This window comes from Onthophagus taurus, chromosome 3, assembly GCF_036711975.1.
Source record: "Onthophagus taurus isolate NC chromosome 3, IU_Otau_3.0, whole genome shotgun sequence".
Lineage (NCBI taxonomy): Eukaryota > Metazoa > Arthropoda > Insecta > Coleoptera > Scarabaeidae > Onthophagus > Onthophagus taurus.
In genome coordinates this window covers 19,818,276-19,837,066 of record NC_091968.1, presented here as the reverse complement: position 1 = coordinate 19,837,066, position 18,791 = coordinate 19,818,276, and the positions used below count along the sequence as shown (strand labels likewise).

The following is an 18,791-nucleotide window of genomic DNA, read 5'->3' as shown; positions in this document are numbered from 1 at the left end:
CAAGCACTTTTAATTTTTGAGTTGCACACCATTTTGGTTTTAAATTCGCCTAATTTGAAATGTATGCGATTTAAATCCATTAGGTTGGTAACAATCACGAATGAGTTGCAACCGCTTATGGATTACGATAGGCTGGTTCACTGTTAACACTTTTTGCCCATAAAACTTTCTGCTGTAATTATTAGTCTCCAAGTTATAAAATAATTGTTATCTAAAAGCGTCAAAATAGAAATTTGCGAATATTATGGATCATAGCTAAAGAAGCGAAATAGTTGAAATGAAATTGTTTATGGATTATGTTTTTGTGATTAATTATGAGCAATTTTTATTAATACCATTCTCAACAAGCACTTTTAATTTTTGAGTTGCACACCATTTTGGTTTTAAATTCGCCTAATTTGAAACGTTTGCGATTTAAATCCTTTAAGTTGGTAACAGACGCGAATGAGTTGCAACCGCTTATGGATTATGATAAGCCGGTTCATTATTAACAATTTTTGTCTACAACATTTTCTGCTATGATTATTAGTGTCCACGTTATAACAAAAATTATTATCCAAAAACGTCAAAATAGAAATTTGCAAATATTATAGATCATAACTAAAGAAACGAAATGGTTGATATGAAATCATTTATGGATTATGTTTTTGTGATTATGAGCAATTTTTTAAAATATCATTCATATGCAGCATTTTTAATTTGTGATTTATAAACGATTTCTGTTTTAAATGTGTGTAATTTGAGATTTTTGTGGATTTAAATCCTTTAGGTTGGCAATAGTCACGGATGGGTTATGTTATAACCGCTTATAGGTAAAGTTTTGCTGCATCCTTGCAAACTATTTTCGTCTAAAACATTTTCTTCCAGTATCATTAGTGTTCGAGTTATAATAAAAGTTATTATCCAATAACGTCAAATTGGAGATTTGTGGATTTTATGGTTCAAAACTAAAAATGGGAAATGATTGAAATTAAATCGTTTATGGATTATATTCATGCGTTTTAGTATGCACAATTTTTATTAATATCATTTATATGCAGCATTTTTAATTTGTGAGTTATAAACTATTTCGATTTTGAGTGTCTAATTTGAAATATTTGTGGTTTTAAATCTTTTAGGTTGGCAATAGTTGCGAAGGGGTTATGTTATAACGGCTTATAGGTAACGCTTTGTTGCTTCATTACAAACCACTTTCGTCCAAAACATTTTTCCCCAGTATCATTATTCTTCGAGTTATAACTCAAGATTTGGCATATTTGATATTTCTAAACTATAAGAACAGATTTTAAAAAAATTGTATCTCAGAAACTAATTAAGATATCATAATAAAATAAAAAACGGCTTAATGCAAATTTACATAGTATTTCATGCTCTCAAGATTACTTCTGGGTATCTTTAAATTTCGGAGTTATGATTATTTGGACACAACCTTGCATAATTATCATAATCTTAATCATAAATGTTAGGGCAACTCATCCTTACGTATCTCAAAAACTAATTGAGATATCGTTATGAAATAAGAAGCATTTCAAAGCAAATTTATTTAGTATTCAACGTTTTGAAAATAATTTTTTTGTATTCTCAAATTTTGGAGTTATGATTTTTTGAACGCAACATTGCATAATCTTCAACATAAATGTTGGGGTAATGAATCTTTACGTATCTCAAAACCTAAATGAGATATCGTTATGAAATAAAAAGCAAATTAAAGTAAATTTATTTAGTATTTAATATTTTCAAAATCATTTCTTGCAATCTTCAAATTTTCGAGTTATGTTTTTTTGAACTCAACCTTGTATACTCTTAAAGATATATGATAAGAGTAATTAATCTATACGTATCTCAAAAATTTATTGAGATATCGTTACGAAATAAGAAACAATTTCTTGCAAATTTATTTAGCATTCAAAAATTTTAAAATCATTTCTTGGCAGCTTCAAATTTTGGAGTTATGATTTTTGGGACACAACATAAATGTTAGGGTGATTAATCTTTACGTATTTAAAAAAACTAATTGAGATATCGTTATGAAATAAAAATTAATTTGAAGCAAATTTATTTAGTATTTCATACTTCGAAGATCATTTCTTGGAATCTTGAAATTTTGGAGTTATGAATTTTTGATTGCAACCTTGCATAATCTTAAACATAAACGTTAGGATTATTGATCCCTTCGTATCTTAAAAACTAATTGAGATATCGCGATGAAATAAGAAGCAATTTGAAGCAAAAATTTTTAGTATTTAATACTTTGAAGATTATGTCTTGGAATCTTGAAATTTCGGAGTTTTGATTTTTTGAATACAGCCTTGCATAATCTTAAACATAAATGTTAGGATTATTGATCCCTTCGTATCTCAAAAACTAATTGAGATATCGTTATGAAATAAGAAGCAATTTAATGCAAATTTAATTAGCATTCAAAATTTTTAAGATCATTTCTTGGAAGCTTCAAATTTTGGAGTTATGATTTTTGGAACACAACCCTGCACAATTTTAAACATAAATGTTAGGGTGATTAATATTTACATATCTCAAAAACTAAATGAGATATCGTTATGAAATAAAAAGCAAATTAAAGCAAATTTATTTATTATTTAACATTTTCAAAATCATTTCTTGGAATCTTCAAATTTCGGAATTATGATTTTTTGAATGTAACCTTGCATAATCTTAATCATAAATGTTAGTGTTATTGATCTATACGTATTTCAAAAACTGATTGAGATATCGTTATGAAATAAGAGGCAATTTAATGCAAATTTATTTAGCATTCAACAGTTTTAAGATAATTTCTTGGAAGCTTAAAATTTTGGAGTTATGATTTTTGGAACACAACATAAATGTTAGGGTGATTAATCTTTACGTATCTCAAAAACTAATTGAGATATCGTTATGAAATAAAAAGTAGTTTGAAGCAAATTTATTTAGTATTTCATACTTCGAAGATCATTTCTTGGATTCTTGAAATTTTGGAGATATGATTTTTTGAATGCAACCTTGCATAATCTTAAACAAAAATGTTAGGATTATTAATCCCTTCGTATCTCAAAAAGCAATTGAGATGTCATGATGAAATAAGAAGCAATATGAAGCAAATTTATTTAGTATTTATACTTTGAAGATCATGTCTTGGAAACTTGAAATTTCGGAGTTATCATTTTTGAATGCAACCTTGTATAATCTTAAACATAAATGTTAGGATTGTTAATTCCTTCGTATCTCAAAAACTAATTGAGATATCGTTATGAGATAAGAAACAATTTATTGCAAATTTATTTAGCATTCAAAAATTTTAAAATCATTTCTTGGCAGCTTCAAATTTTGGAGTTATGATTTTTGGAACACAACATAAATGTTAGGGTGATTAATCTTTACGTACCTCAAAAACTAATTGAGATATCGTTATGAAATAAAAAGTAATTTGAAGCAAATTTATTTAGTATTTCATACTTCGAAGATCATTTCTTGGATTCTTGAAATTTTGGAGATATGATTTTTTGAATGCAACCTTGCATAATCTTAAACAAAAATGTTAGGATTATTAATCCCTTCGTATCTCAAAAAGCAACTGAGATATCGTGATGAAATCAGAAGCAATATGAAGCAAATTTATTTAGTATTTATACTTTGAAGATCATGTCTTGGAATCTTGAAATTTCGGAGTTATCATTTTTGAATGCAACCTTGTATAATCTTAACATAAATGTTAGGATTGTTAATTCCTTCGTGTCTCAAAAACTAATTGAGATATCGTTATGAGATAAGAAACAATTTATTGCAAATTTATTTAGCATTCAAAATTTTTAAAATCATTTCTTGGCAGCTTCAAGTTTCGGAGTTATGATTTTGGGAACAGAACCTTGCATAATCTTAAACATAAGTATTAGGGTGATTAATCTTTATGTATCTCAAAAACTAATTGAGATATCGTTATGAAATAAAAAGTAATTTGAAGCAAATTTATTTAGTATTTCATACTGAGAAGATCATTTCTTGGATTCTTGAAATTTTGGAGTTATGATTTTTTGAATGCAACCTTGCATAATCTTAAACAAAAATGTTAGGATTATTAACCCCTTCGTATCTCAAAAAGCAATTGAGATATCGTGATGAAATAAGAAGCAATTTGAGGCAAATTTATTTAGTATTTAATACTTCGAAGATCATGGCTTGGAATCTTGAAATTTCGGAGATTTGATTTTTTGAATACAGCCTTGTATAATCGTAAACATAAATGTTGGGATTATTGATCCCTTCGTATCTCAAAAACTAATTGAGATATCGTTATGAAATAAGAAGAAATTTAATGCAAATTTAATTAGCATTCAACATTTTTAAAATCATTTCTTATAAGCTTCAAATTTTGGAGTTATGATTTTTGGAACACAACCTTGTATAATTTAAACATAAATGTTAGGGTGATTAATCTTTACGTATCTCAAAAACTAAATGAGATATCGTTATGAAATAAAAAGCAAATTAAAGCAAATTTATTTAGTATTTAATATTTTCAAAATCATTTCTTGGAATCTTCAAATTTCGGAATTATGATTTTTTGAATGTAACCTTGCATAATCTTAAACATAAATGTTAGGGTTATTGATCTATACGTATCTCAAAAACTGATTGAGATATCGTTATGAAATAAGAGACACTTTAATGCAAATTTATTTAGCATTCAAAATTTTTAAGATCATTTCTTGGAAGTTTCAAATTTTGGAGTCATGATTTTTGGAACACAACCTTGTATAATTTTAAACAGAAATGTTAGGGTGATTAATCTTTACGTATCTCAAAAACTAAATGAGATATCGTTATGAAATAAAAAGCAAATTAAAGCAAACTTACTTAGTATTCAACATTTTGAAAATCTTTTTGTTTTAAGTTTCATATTTCGGAGTTATGATTTTTTGAACTCAACCTTGTATAATCTTAAGCATAAATGATGGGGTAATTAATCTATACGTATCTCAAAAACTGATTGAGATATCGTTATGAAATAAGAAGCAATTTAATGCAAATTTATTTAGCATTCAAAATTTTTAAGATCATTTCTTGGAAGCTTAAAATTTTGGAGTTATGATTTTTTGAACGCAACCTTGTATAATCTTACACATAAATGTTGGGGTAATCAATCTTTACATATCTCAAAAACTAAATGAGATATCGTTATGAAATAAGAAGTAATTTAAAGCAAATTTGCTTAGTATTCAACATTTTGAAAATCATTGTTTTGAATTTTCAAATTTCGGCGTTATGATTTTTTTAACTCAACCTTGTATAATCTTAAACATAAATGTACCCTATCATTAATCTTTACGTATCTCAAAAACGAATTGAGATATCTTTATGAAATAAAAAGCAAATTAGAGCAAAATTGTTTAGTGTTCAAATTTTAATAATGATTTCATCCTTTTCTGATCTATGTAACAATAGAAAACAAAATTGACTTTTGGGCTTTAAATCAAAAAGTCATTTGTAAAAATGATGTTTTTTTAAAATCTACATAAATATGGCGTAAGAGAAAGTTTAACAAAATCCTAGTGTATCCTCCAAATTCATCAAATTGGTGCCTACAAAGTTGATTTAATAAAATGGGGGGTCAAAACAGTTCAATCAGAAATAACGAAACCGAAATCAACGAAAACGCCAACGACTCTTTCAACCAAGACGTTAACTCAACAATGACCGGAATTATTGGAATATCAAACGAGATTGTTGATAGATTGATGGTGCCAAATCAAAAACCGGTAATATCTGTTTTAATTTTAGTTTTTATGCCAGCTATATTAATGTTAATATTAAAAATTGACGAAGAATTCTAAATTGTAACTCGAAATAAACTTAAATAAATGTTTTTAGGGGATCGGTTTTAATTTATTATACAATAACTATATCGTTAATAAAATAAAAACGTACCGAAAAGAACGAGAGGGTATTGAAAGGGAGCTGCAAGAAGAATACGAGAAACAAGAAAAAATTAAGGATCTTAACCGAGCTTTCGTTGAAGGGATTATGTGGGTTAACAATAAAAGGCGATTAATGGATTGTTATCATAAATATCCTAAACACCCGATGATGTGCGCTGAAGAAGTGAAAGCTTTTACAGCATCCATTCCAATTTGGATTCAAGACGAAAATGTCGCAATGGAAATTTAAATAATTTAAGATTCAAACAATGTAATAATGAAATGGAGCCATAAGTTATGTATTTTAATTGCAAATAATATTATAAAAAAATTAATTCTATTTGAGTAAGAATTAATTTTTTAATATTAATTATTAAATTATTTCCAACAATAAAAAAAAATGATGGAGATGTCAAAAAATCTCTTCTATTTTCTCATCTAATTTTGACCATGGCAATTTTCCACTTCACGGCCGTTGCCCGGTTCCATTAATCTCCACATTTTCAGATCCGTACGATGACACTACGGACGGGTGAAAATAATTCCATAAAAGCTTCGAGTTTCACCCTTCCACCCTTTTGCACGTCTCAACGAAACCGGGAGCTCAATTTTCATGCAAAATCCCAAACTGTCACCGTCTCGCTATTCTTTGTAACCGTCCAAACGGGCGAAGAAAACCTTCCTCCTCCCTTTAGGTTCCCTTTTCGAGCTTAAATCCGCTTAAGTAGTGGATGGCGGAAGACGTTATATTTCACCACGTCCGAGGTGAGTTCGTATCCGGACCGCATATTAATCAATATCCGCGAAGACCCGACTTTAAAGTGACACTTTCGGGTTTGCGTTATATGATGATTTATGGAGTCCGCGGCGAAGAGGAGCTTTCTCGCTCATTTTTACTGGCCTCACTTTGATTCGAACCCATTAGGTGCCTTTAATTTACTTAAATTTTGATAGATGTCCTATTCACGTGGGGAGGATTTATCAAAATTTTAAAAATACCCAAAATCACTAAATATGAAGTGTTTTAGTATTTTAAATTCGTAACAACAAAAATGGAGTTGAAATAAATTTAAAAAAAATTAAAATGGGGTACAACTTAAAGTAAGTGTAAGATGTTCTGTGAGGTTAAGGTGGGGGGTGTCGAAAAAACGCCAAAAATGCAATTTGGGGATATAATTCATAACTTGTATAAAAATTGGATTGGGATCATGAAATTTCTATGAGTTATACAATAAAGTATGTAGATTCAAATAAAGAATACGATTTTGTGGTTAACCTTAAAATAAAGATGTTCTGTGAGGTTAAAGTGAGGAGTGTCGAAAAAACGCCAAAAATGCTATTTGAGGATATAATTAATCACTTCTATAAAAATTGGTTTGGGATCATGAAATTTCTATGAGTCCTACAATAAAGTGTGCAAATTGAAATAAAAAATACGATTTTGTGGTTAACCTTAAAATAAAGATGTTCTGTGAGGTTAAAGTGAGGAGTGTCGAAAAAACGCCAAAAATGCTATTTGAGAATATAATTCATATCATGTATAAAAATTGGTTTGGGATCATAAAATTTCTATGAGATACACAATAAAGTATGTAGATTCAAATAAAGAATACGATTTTGTGGTTAACCTTAAAATAAAGAAGTTCTGTGAGGTTAAAGTGAGGAGTGTCGAAAAAACGCCACTAATGTTATTTGAGGATATAATTCATATCTTGTATAAAAATTGGTTTGGGATCATGAAATTTCTATGAGTTACACAATAAAGTATGTAGATTCAAATAAAGAATACGATTTTGTGGTTAACCTTAAAATAAAGAAGTTCTGTGAGGTTAAAGTGAGGAGTGTCGAAAAAACGCCAAGAATGCTATTTGAGGATATAATTAATAACTTCTATAAAAATTGGTTTGGGATCATGAAATTTCTTTGAGTCCTACAATAAAGTGTGCAAATTGAAATAAAAAATACGATTTTGTGGTTAACCTTAAAATAAAGATGTTCTGTGAGGTTAAAATGAGGAGTGTCGAAAAAACGCCAAAAATGCTATTTGAGGATATAATTCATAACTTCTATAAAAATTGGTTTGGGATCATGAAATTTCTATGAGTCCTACAATAAAGTGTGCAAATTGAAATAAAAAATACGATTTTGTGGTTAACCTTAAAATAAAGATGTTATGGGAGCTTAAAGTGAGGAGTGTCGAAAAAACGCCAAAAATGCTGTTTGAGAATATAATTCATATCATGTATAAAAATTGGTTTGGGATCATGAAATTTCTATGAGTTACACAATAAAGTATGTAGATTCAAATAAAGAATACGATTTTGTGGTTAACCTTAAAATATAGATGTTCTGTAAGGTTAAATTGAGGAGTGTCCAAAAAACGCCAAAAATGCTATTTGAGGATATAATTAATAACTTCTATAAAAATTGGTTTGGGATCACGAAATTTCTATGAGTCCTACAATAAAGTGTGCAAATTGAAATAAAAAATACGATTTTGTGGTTAACCTTAAAATAAAGATGTTCTATGAGGTTAAAGTGAGGAATGTCGAAAAAACGCCAAAAATGCTATTTGAGGATATAATTCATAACTTCTATAAAAATTGGTTTGGGATCATGAAATTTCTATGAGTTATACAATAAAGTATGTAGACTCAAATAAAGAATACGATTTTGTGGTTAACCTTAAAATAAAAATGTTATGGGAGCTTAAAGTGAGGAGTGTCAAAAAACGCCAAAAATGCTATTTGACGATATAATTTGTAACTTCTATAAAAATTGGTTTGGGATCATGAAATTTCTATGAGTCCTACAATGAAGTGTTCAAATTGAAATAAAAAATACGATTTTGTGGTTAACCTTAAAATAAAGATGTTCTGTGAGGTTAAAGAGAGGAGTGTCGAAAAACCTCCAAAAATACTATTTGAGGATATGATTCATAACTTCTATAAAAATTGGTTTGGGATCATGAAATTTCTATGAGTTACACAATAAAGTATGTAGATTCAAATAAAGAATACGATTTTGTGGTTAACCTTAAAATAAGGATGCTATGGGACCTTAAAGTGATGAGTGTTGAAAAAACGCCAAAAATGTTATTTGAGAATACAATTCATATCTTATATAAAAATTGGTTTGGGATCATGAAATTTCTATGAGTTATACAATAAAGTATGTAGATTCAAATAAAGAATACGATTTTGTGGTTAACCTTAAAATAAAGATGTTCTGTGGGGTTAAAGTAATGAGTGTTGAAAAAACGCCAAAAATGCTATTTGAGAATACAATTCATATCTTGTATAAAAATTGATTTGGGATCATGAAATTTCTATGAGTTACACAATAAAGTATGTAGGTTCAAATAAAGAATACGATTTTGTGGTTAACCTTAAAATAATGATGTTGTGTGAGGTTAAAGTGAGGAGTGTCGATAAAATGCCAAAATTGCGATTTGAGGATATTATGATTCATATTTTATATAAAAATTAGTTTGGGATCATGAAATTTCTATGAGTTGTACAATAAAGTGTGCAGACTCAAATGAAAAACAAGATTCTTTGAGTAACTTTAAAATAATCCTAACATTAATGATTAAGATTATGCAAGGTTGCATTCAAAAAATTACAACTCCAAAATTTCCAGATTCCTAGAAATAATCTTCGAAGTGTGAAATAATAAATAAATTTGGTTCAAATTGCTTTTTATTTCATAACAATATCTCTCTTAGTTTTTGAGATACGTAAAGGTTAATCACCCTAACATTTATGTTTAAGATTTAACAAATAAATAAATTTAAACCATGTAAAAACTTCTAACTTGCATTTATTTATATAAAGTCGTACTAGTTTCGGGTTACCCCATCATCAACGACAAAGTCAATGAAGCTATAATAGGTGTAGACTGGAAATCAGATGAAAATAAAGCATTTTGCTATCTGATGGATAAACAAACTGAAGATAAAAGATGAAATAGGAATGGCAATGTTAAAAAGTGTAGAACGAGTAAATCTTTAAGAAGATGTGTTGGTGGAATGAAATGAGGCGAGACTCTAGTTTCGCTGATGTCGCTAGTGTCGCTGATGATGGGGTAACCCGAAACTAGTACGACTTTATATAAATAAATGCAAGTTAGAAGTTTTTACATGGTTTTTATCTGATTATTAATCTTGCAACATGGATAACTCTTTCAAATTTGCTTTAATTATGTCATAACCATGTCTCAATTAGTTTTTGAGATATGTAAAGATTTGTTACCCCAACATTTATGTTTAAGATTATGCAAGGTTGCGTTCAAAAAATCATAACTCCGCAATTGGAAGATTTCATGAAATGATCTTCAAAAGGTTGAATACTACATAAATTTGCTTTAAATTGCTTCTTGTTTCATAACGATATCCCAATTAGTATTTGAGATGCGCAGGGATTAATAATCCTAACATTTATGATTAAGATTATGCAAGGTTGTGTCTAAAAAATCATGTTTCCGCAATTTGAAGATGCCAAGAAATGATCTTGAGAGCATGAAATACTATGTAAATTTGCTTTAAGTTGTTTTTTATTTTATTATGATACCTTAATTGGTTTCTGAGATACAATTTTTTAAAAATCTGTTCTTAATGTGTAGAATAATCATATATGCAAAAGCTCGAGTTATAATAATAACTCAGGCAGATATGTTGACGACATACTTATAATATTTGACGAGAACGTCGCTAAACTTTCAGCCCTCAGGAACGTTGTCAATAGTCTGTGCGATCTGAATTTTACCACTGAAATTGAAAACAACTGTACACTTACTTTCTCGCCTTAACAATAAAAAGAGATATAACAAACAACAACTTAATCTATAACATCTACAGAAAAAGCACTGCTACAGACAACATCATACCAAAAAAATTCCTTTAATTGTATACAACACAAGAAGGCTTCCTTCAGATTCCTCTTTACCAGACTCATCACCTTACCCCTCAGCCTCAACAATTATAACAACGAACTGAAGTGAATACTAAAAACGGGATTCAACAATGCTATGCTTAGCTATAGCTTGGAAGAATGCAGAATGGATACAACCGAACCCACAACAGCTACATAAATAAATTAATATCCAGCACACCGAAAACCCACATCGTCGCACCTTTTCGCCCTTCCTATCAGTTCGACTTGAACAGAAACCTGAACATGTATAACATAACACCCGTCTTCAAGCCGGATCTAAACTTGGACAAATCCTTGTTAATAAGCACAAATTCCAACATTCATAGCTCAGTGGCATTTATAAGATAAATTGTGACAATTGCGAAAAATTCTAGATTGGTGATAGATCAAGATGTTCTGTAATGTCAAAGTGAGGAACGTAAAAAAAACACCAATACTACTATTTGAGAATGTAATAATTCCCAACTTCTATAAAAATTGATTTAGGGTCATGAAATGTCCATCAGTTATACAAAAGTATGTTGATTCAAATAAAAAATACGATTTTGTGGTTAACCTTAAAATAAGGATGTTCTGTGAAGTCAAAGTGAGGAATGTAACAAAAAAACACCAATATTACTATTTGAGGATATAATAATTCATAACTTCTATAAAAATTGGTTTGGGATCATGAAATTTCTATGAGTTATATAATAAAGTATGTAGATTCAAATAAAGAATACGATTTTGAGGTTAACCTTAAAATAAAGATGATCTGTCATGTCAAATTGAGGAGTGTCAAAACAGAACAACAATACTACTATTTGAGGATACAATAATTCATCATTTCTATAAAAATTGGTTTGGGTTCATGAAATTTCTATGAATTATACAATAAAGTGAATCTACATATTCAAATAAAAAATACGATTTTCTAGTTAACCTTAAAATAAAGATTTTCTGTGAGATTACATTGAGGAGTGTCCAAAAAACGCCAAAAATGCTATTTGAATATACAGGGTGTCAGATAAAAAACGCCCTAAGCTGTAACTCTGTCATTTACATTCCGATTTTCATGAGCGAGGTATCAAATGAAATGGTTTGATGAATACTATGATTCATGCTACAAATAAATTTTGCAATTTTAAACGATTATCAAACTTTGATTTTCAAATTTTCATTTTCAAATTGCTCGGCAGAGCTGGGTCGGATACAGGAAAAAGTATTCGAGTACCGGATACCGGATACTTACAATGTATCCGGATATTTTTTTAAAAAAGTACGGATGCTTTCTCCATAAAAGTATCCGGATACATATATCCGGCAGTTTTCGGATACATTCTCGGATACTTTTAAAATGACCTAAATTATAGTTAAACTAATATATTGTCATCCATATTTTACTTATAGGTCTCTCGCTTGGGAAATTTAATGTACACTTGCTAGGCAAAAAGTATCTGGATACCGGATACAAAATTTGACAAGTATCCGGATACAGAGTATCGGATACTAAAAAAGTATCCGGACTCTGTATCCCAGACTCTGTTATTGGATAGAGATTTTTGTTCTGAATCCATTAATGTACAATACATCAACATTAATTGTAATTGTAGTAGAGAAAAACATTAAAATAGTTTCCGAACATTCTCTTAAAGTCACTTCTGTTATACAGTAGTGTGCCATGGGAAAAAATAATCATTTACAACTGCTTCAGGCATTGAAATATCTTTTAATGACTTTTATCAGTTTTGCGCATTATTTTGTTCCATGGCACACTACACTATTACAGAAGTGACTAAAGACAATGTTCGGAAAATGTTTTAATTGTTTTTCTTTGCTAAAATTACAATTAATGTTAATGTATTGTACAGTAATGTGTTCAGAAAAAAATCTCTATCCAATAACGTGAAGAAAAACATACCGAGCAATTTGAAAATCAAAAGTTGATAATCGCTTGAAATTGAAGATGGCGTTGGAAAAAGTTTATTTGTAGCATAAATCATAGTATTCATCAAACCATTTGATTTGATACCTCGTTCATAAAAATCGGAAGGTAAATGACAGAGTTACAACTTGCACCATTCTTGTGTATACTTAGGTTAATATTACCAGATAATGCTATTAAAGTCAGTTTTCTCTGTGCAAGGTCTAGAGTAGCACCACTTAAAGTTACATCGTTACCTCGCCTGAAACTCTGTTCTCATATCCAATCTATCCTGCATCGTTCAACCAGAGGTGTTCGCATAGTGACACTCCACAATAGTTTTGGGTTGGCTGAAGTCATCCCTACATCGTTGGAAGGCATTTGTTGCCCACCGCACCAGCCACATTCAAAATATAATACCTGGCGAGTGTTGGAGTCACGTGTCAACATTGGATAATCCAGCGGATCCTAGATCCCGTGGTCTACTTCCAGCGGAAATTTTTGGATGTCAGTTATGGTGGAATGGTGCAGAATGGTTGAATGTCCATCGTCCGACTGGCCTACCTAAGTGATCGCAACCCATGACGAGAAATTACCCGAAGAGAAACATGTAGTGGCTGTCAATATAACCACGAAAACCTTACAACTTTTTACTTACATTGATGGAACGCTGTTCAACTCATAGCCTATGTGTTGAGATTCGATGCAGGTTGTAGAAAATTGAATCAACATCGTCATCTACCTATTATTATATTATTATTATTGCTGCCAGGCCCCTCTTGTTACCGCGACCTATAAGATCTATTGTAACTTTAGCCCTCCAAAAGTTTAGGGCAAATGTAGGTCCTTGATGAACTTTAGTATTGCCCTGAGGTCTTGAACCTTTATGTCGGTAGATGTTAAGAGAGTTTTACCGAAAATTTTGTGTCTTAGACGGCCTCTGGCGATGCAATTGCACAATATATGTTCCGCTGTTTCTGACTAGTCGTTGCAAAGTCGACAAGTTTGATCCTCAGCTTGTCCAATGTGGAAGAGGTGGTATTTTAGGGACGCATAGCCGGTCAGGTAATAAACCTCATAAAACCTTTTTGGTTTTGTTTCTGCTCCTGAACAACTTGTATATACAGGCTGTCTTGTCTCTGCTAAAATTACATTCAAAATGGATGTATTGTACATCAATGGATTTAGACAAACAATCTTTATCCAATGACGCGAAGAAAAATATATGGAGCAACTTGAAAAACAAAAGCAAATAATCGCTTAAAATTGAGGATGGCGTTGGAAAAAATTTATTTGTAGCATTAATCATAGTATTCATCAAACCATTTCATTTGATACCTCGCTCATAAAAGTCGGAATGTAAATGACAGAGTTACTGCTTGGGGCTTTTTTTATCTAACACCCTGTATAATTCATAACTTCTATAAAAATTGATTTGAGATCATGAAATTTCTATGAGTCGTACAATAAAGTGTGCAAATTCAAATAAAATATACGATTTTGTTGTTAACCTTAAAATAAAGATGTGTGAAGTTAAAGTGAGGTGTTTCGAAAAAACCCCAAATATGCTATTTGAGGATATAATAATTCATAACTTCAATAAAAATGTTTTTTAAAATGTTATTGTTATTTATTCTAACTATAACAGTTATTACAGTAACATGAATGCTTTCGATCAATAGTATATAACTAAAGCAACACGCCTCTTGGGATCGAACAGAGATGTCCATCTAAATACAACCCTGTTAAATGCCAATATATACAGAGGGAAAAGGGAGCAGAACAACAACCGCAACCATATAATGAAATGTAACGGTTGACTGCAAGAACAATACCCATGTCTGCATAATAGTTGACAGTTGATATCTAACCCCAGAGAGAACCCTCGAACTATTATATGCACAATGCGGTGATTTTTGAATGGCCTTCTCTCATCCTCTATCACATTATCTTTCGTTTTCACTCCAACTTCAACATATCTATCCATATTTAAACATATGTATATGTGGAATATTCCATGTATTGTTACTTTCGCATAGAGATTAAAAGCTTGTATGTAATTAACTGGTTCAAACGTAGTCCTCGCTTATTATATCGATGTTAAGCTGGATTTGAGGAGTGTTGTGGTTTCATATAGAAATAATATTGTACCTCGGGGAATGGAATCATTCAATTTGTAGGTAATCGTACACGTCAAGATTGCGGCTAGTGCCTACAATCCATAATCACAGCCCATACTAATAGAGGATTAAATTAATCACGTCAAGGGAACAACCCGCAGATATAATTGGAGAGTATTTGTCAAGATCGGTATTAATAGTATTAGGAAACCCGCACGATTCACGTTATCCTAAAACTTATTATAAATAAAAAAAATTATTTAAAAGTATCATTAAAATTAATAATAAACATTATCGTAAAAGTTTTCATTGAGGACGTCAATTAATTCAACTATGAAACACGATGTTCGAGAAGGAACCAAATGCGCCTTCCTAATTGGCCCTTAGAGGAACCCACTAAGAATACCGTCTTTGGGTATTGTGATCCAAATGGAGATCGTAATCTTCCTGAAGTAATATTCAAAAAATGAATCTAAAATTAGTTTGATCATTATAACTATTTTCTATAAGGAATAATATATCTCAAAAACTAATTGATATTTTCAACAACTGTCTTTTTCATTGAAAAGCCTTTAATTTTCTCTACACTTAATTGAGATATTGAAATGCGGTTTGTTTTTTTGAAAAGTTTAGGTTCTTCTCTATAACTGTCACAAATTGCATTGTGATATCTTAATTAGTTGAATTATCGCGATTTTTCAAAGATGATCAAAATTACGTTTAGCATAATAAAATCAAAGAAAAAATGGTGGTGTATTAGCGTTGATATCTCAAAAACTAAATGATATTTTCAAAAACTGTCTTTATCATTAACAAGCCTTTAATTGTCTCTATATTTGGTGATAATTTCATATTGTTTTATTAAAAATTGGATTTTATACGATTTTTTGAAAACGGTCGTATAAAATCTTTTCCTTAAAATCACGATTTCGGTTAAAACTTTCTATCTGAAGAACTAATTGAGATATTCAAATGCGGTTTCTTTTATTGAAAAGTTTAGGTTTTTCTTTATAATTATCACATATTACGTTGTGATATCTTAATTAGTTGAATTATTGCGATTTTTCGAAAATGATATAGAATTATGTTTATTATAATAAACTGAAAGAAACAATGATGGTGTATTAAAGGTGATATCTCAAAAACTAAATGATATTTTCAAAAACTGTCTATCTTATTGAAAAGCCCTTAATTGACTCTACACCTGCTGATCATTTCGTATTGTTTTATTAGGAATTTGATTTTATACGATTTTTTGAAAATGATCGTATCAAATTTTTTCCTTAAAATCACGATTTCGTTTAATACTTTGTATCTCAAGAACTAATTAAGATATTAAAATGCGGGTTCTTTTATTGAAAAGCTGAGGTCTTCCTCTATATAGTTATTGGAAATTGCATTGTGATATCTTAATTAGTTAATGATATAGAATTATGTTTTATAATAAAATGAAACAAGAAATGGTAGTGTTTTAAAGCTGATATCTCAAAAACTAAATGATGTTTTCAAAAACTGTATTTTTCATTGAAAAGCCTTTAATTTTCTCTACACTTGATGATAATTTCATATTGTTCTATTAAAAATTTGATTTTATACGATTTTTTGAAAATTATCTTAACAATTTTTTTTATAAAAATACGATTTTGTTTAAGAATGTTTGTTTCAAGAACTAATTGAGATATTCAAATGCGGTTTCTTCTATTGAAAACCTGAGGTTTTCCTCTATAATTGCCACAAATTGCATTATGATATCTCAATTAGTTGAATTATTGCGCTTTTTTGAATATGATCTAGAATTATACTTTGCACAATAAAATGAAAGAAGAAATGGTGGTGTATTAAAGTTGATATCTCAAACGCTAATTGATATTTTTAAAAACTGTCTTTTTCATTGAAAAGCCTTTAATCTTCTCTACACTTTGTGATAATTTCATATTGTTTTACTAAAAATTGGATTTTATACGATTTTTTGAAAACGATCGTATCAATTTTTTTCCTAAAAATCACGATTTTGTTTCAGAATTTTTATCTCAAGAACTAATTGAGATATTCAAATGCGGTTTCTTTTATTGAAAAGTTGTTGCTATCCTCTATTTAATTGTGATGTCATTGTGATATCTTAACTAATTGAATTATTGCGATTTTTCAAAAAGGATCTAGAATTATGTTTACCATAATAAAATGAAAGAAAAAATGGTGGTGTTTTAAAACTGATATCTCGAAAACTAAATGATGTTTTCAAAAACTGTCTTTTTCATTGAAAAGCCTTTAATTTTCTCTACAGTTGGTGATAATTTCATATTGTTCTATTAAAAATTGGATTTTATACGATTTTTTGAAAACCATCGTATCAATTTTTTTCCTAAAAATCATGATTTTGTTTCAGAATTTTTATCTCAAGAACTAATTGAGATATTCAAATGCGGTTTCTTCTATTGAAAAGCTGAGGTTTTCCTCTATAATTGCCACAAATTGTATTATGATTGAAAGCGCAATAATTGCGCTTTTTCGAATATGATCTAGAATTATACTTTTCACAATAAAATGAAAGAAGAAATTGTGGTGTATTAAAGTTGATATCTCAAACTCTAATTAATATTTTTAAAAACTGTCTTTTTCATTGAAAAGCCTTTAATCTTCTCTACACTTGGTGATAATGTCGTATTGTTTTATTAAAAATTGGATTTTTTACGAGTTTTTAAATAGGGTCGTATCAATTTTTTTCCTAAAAATCACAATTTTGTTTCCGAATTTTTATCTCAAAAACTAATTGAGATATTCAAATGCGGGTTCTTTTATTGAAAAGCTGAGGCTTTGCTTTATTTAATTGTGATGTCATTGTGATATCTTAACTAGTTGAATTATTACGAATTTTCAAAAAGGATCTAGAATTATGTTTATCATAATAAAATGAAAAAAGAAATGATGGTGTATTAAAGTTGATATCTCAAAAACGAATTGATATTTTCAAAAACTGCCATTTTCATTGAAAAGCCTTTAATTTTCTTCACACTTGGTGATATTTTCATATTGTTTCATTAGAAATTGGATTTTTTACGATTTTTTGAAAACTCTCCCAACAATTTTTTTCATAAAAATCACGATTTTGTTTAAGAATCTTTATCTCAATATCTAATTGAGATATTTAAATGCGGTTTGTTTTATTGAAAAGCTGAGATTTTCCTCTATAATTTTGACAAATTGCATTATGATATCTCAATTAGTTGAATTATTGCGATTTTTTGAATATGATCTAGAATTATGCTTTTCATAATAAAATGAAAGAAGAAATAGTGGTGTATTAAAGTTGATATCTCAAAAACTAATTGATATTTTTAAAAACTGTCTTTTTCGTTGAAAAGCCTTTAATTTTCTATATACTTGGTGATAATGTCATATTGTTTTATTAGAAATTAGATTTTATACGATTTTTTAAAACGATCATAACCATTTTTTCCTAAAAATCACGATTGTGTTTAAGAATTTTTGTTTCAAAATATTCAAAATCGTTTTTTTTTATTAATATCAACTTCTTTGTCAATTCAAAATCATAATTGTATTTGTAAAACTTTATTGCACTAAAAGCTTTGTTGTCAACGATTTTTGTCTGTTTGTTTCTCGTATTTATTCTCCTAGAAGACAATATGACGTACACATGCTATGTATATAGAAATTTTTGGTTAGGTTCGTATGTTTACATTCTTGAGCGTTTGAAATAGGTTTGAAATTGGAAATATCCCCGATCGATTTTATTGTGAACGCTTTCTGCAGTTAACTAGTTTCCTTTGATGTATACTGTAGCAATATCTCCAATTCATGTTTTATACAAGGGGGGAAGAAGGTAAAATTTCAAATGTGTTTTCATCAAAAAATAAAAGCGAATTTAATATTTAATATATTAAAATAATATAATAAAAAATAT

At 29.2% G+C, this 18,791-nt stretch overlaps 1 protein-coding gene across 1 annotated transcript; it reads left to right on the top strand.

Moving 5' to 3' along the window:
- The first annotated feature begins 5,474 nt into the window (after positions 1-5,474).
- LOC111417089 (uncharacterized) lies at positions 5,475-6,245 on the top strand. Its single transcript, XM_023049268.2, has 2 exons — positions 5,475-5,753; positions 5,866-6,245. The coding sequence occupies exons 1-2, from the start codon at positions 5,598-5,600 to the stop codon at positions 6,160-6,162; spliced, it is 453 nt and encodes a 150-aa protein (XP_022905036.1). The 5' UTR covers positions 5,475-5,597; the 3' UTR covers positions 6,163-6,245.
- Positions 6,246-18,791: the final 12,546 nt, after the last annotated feature.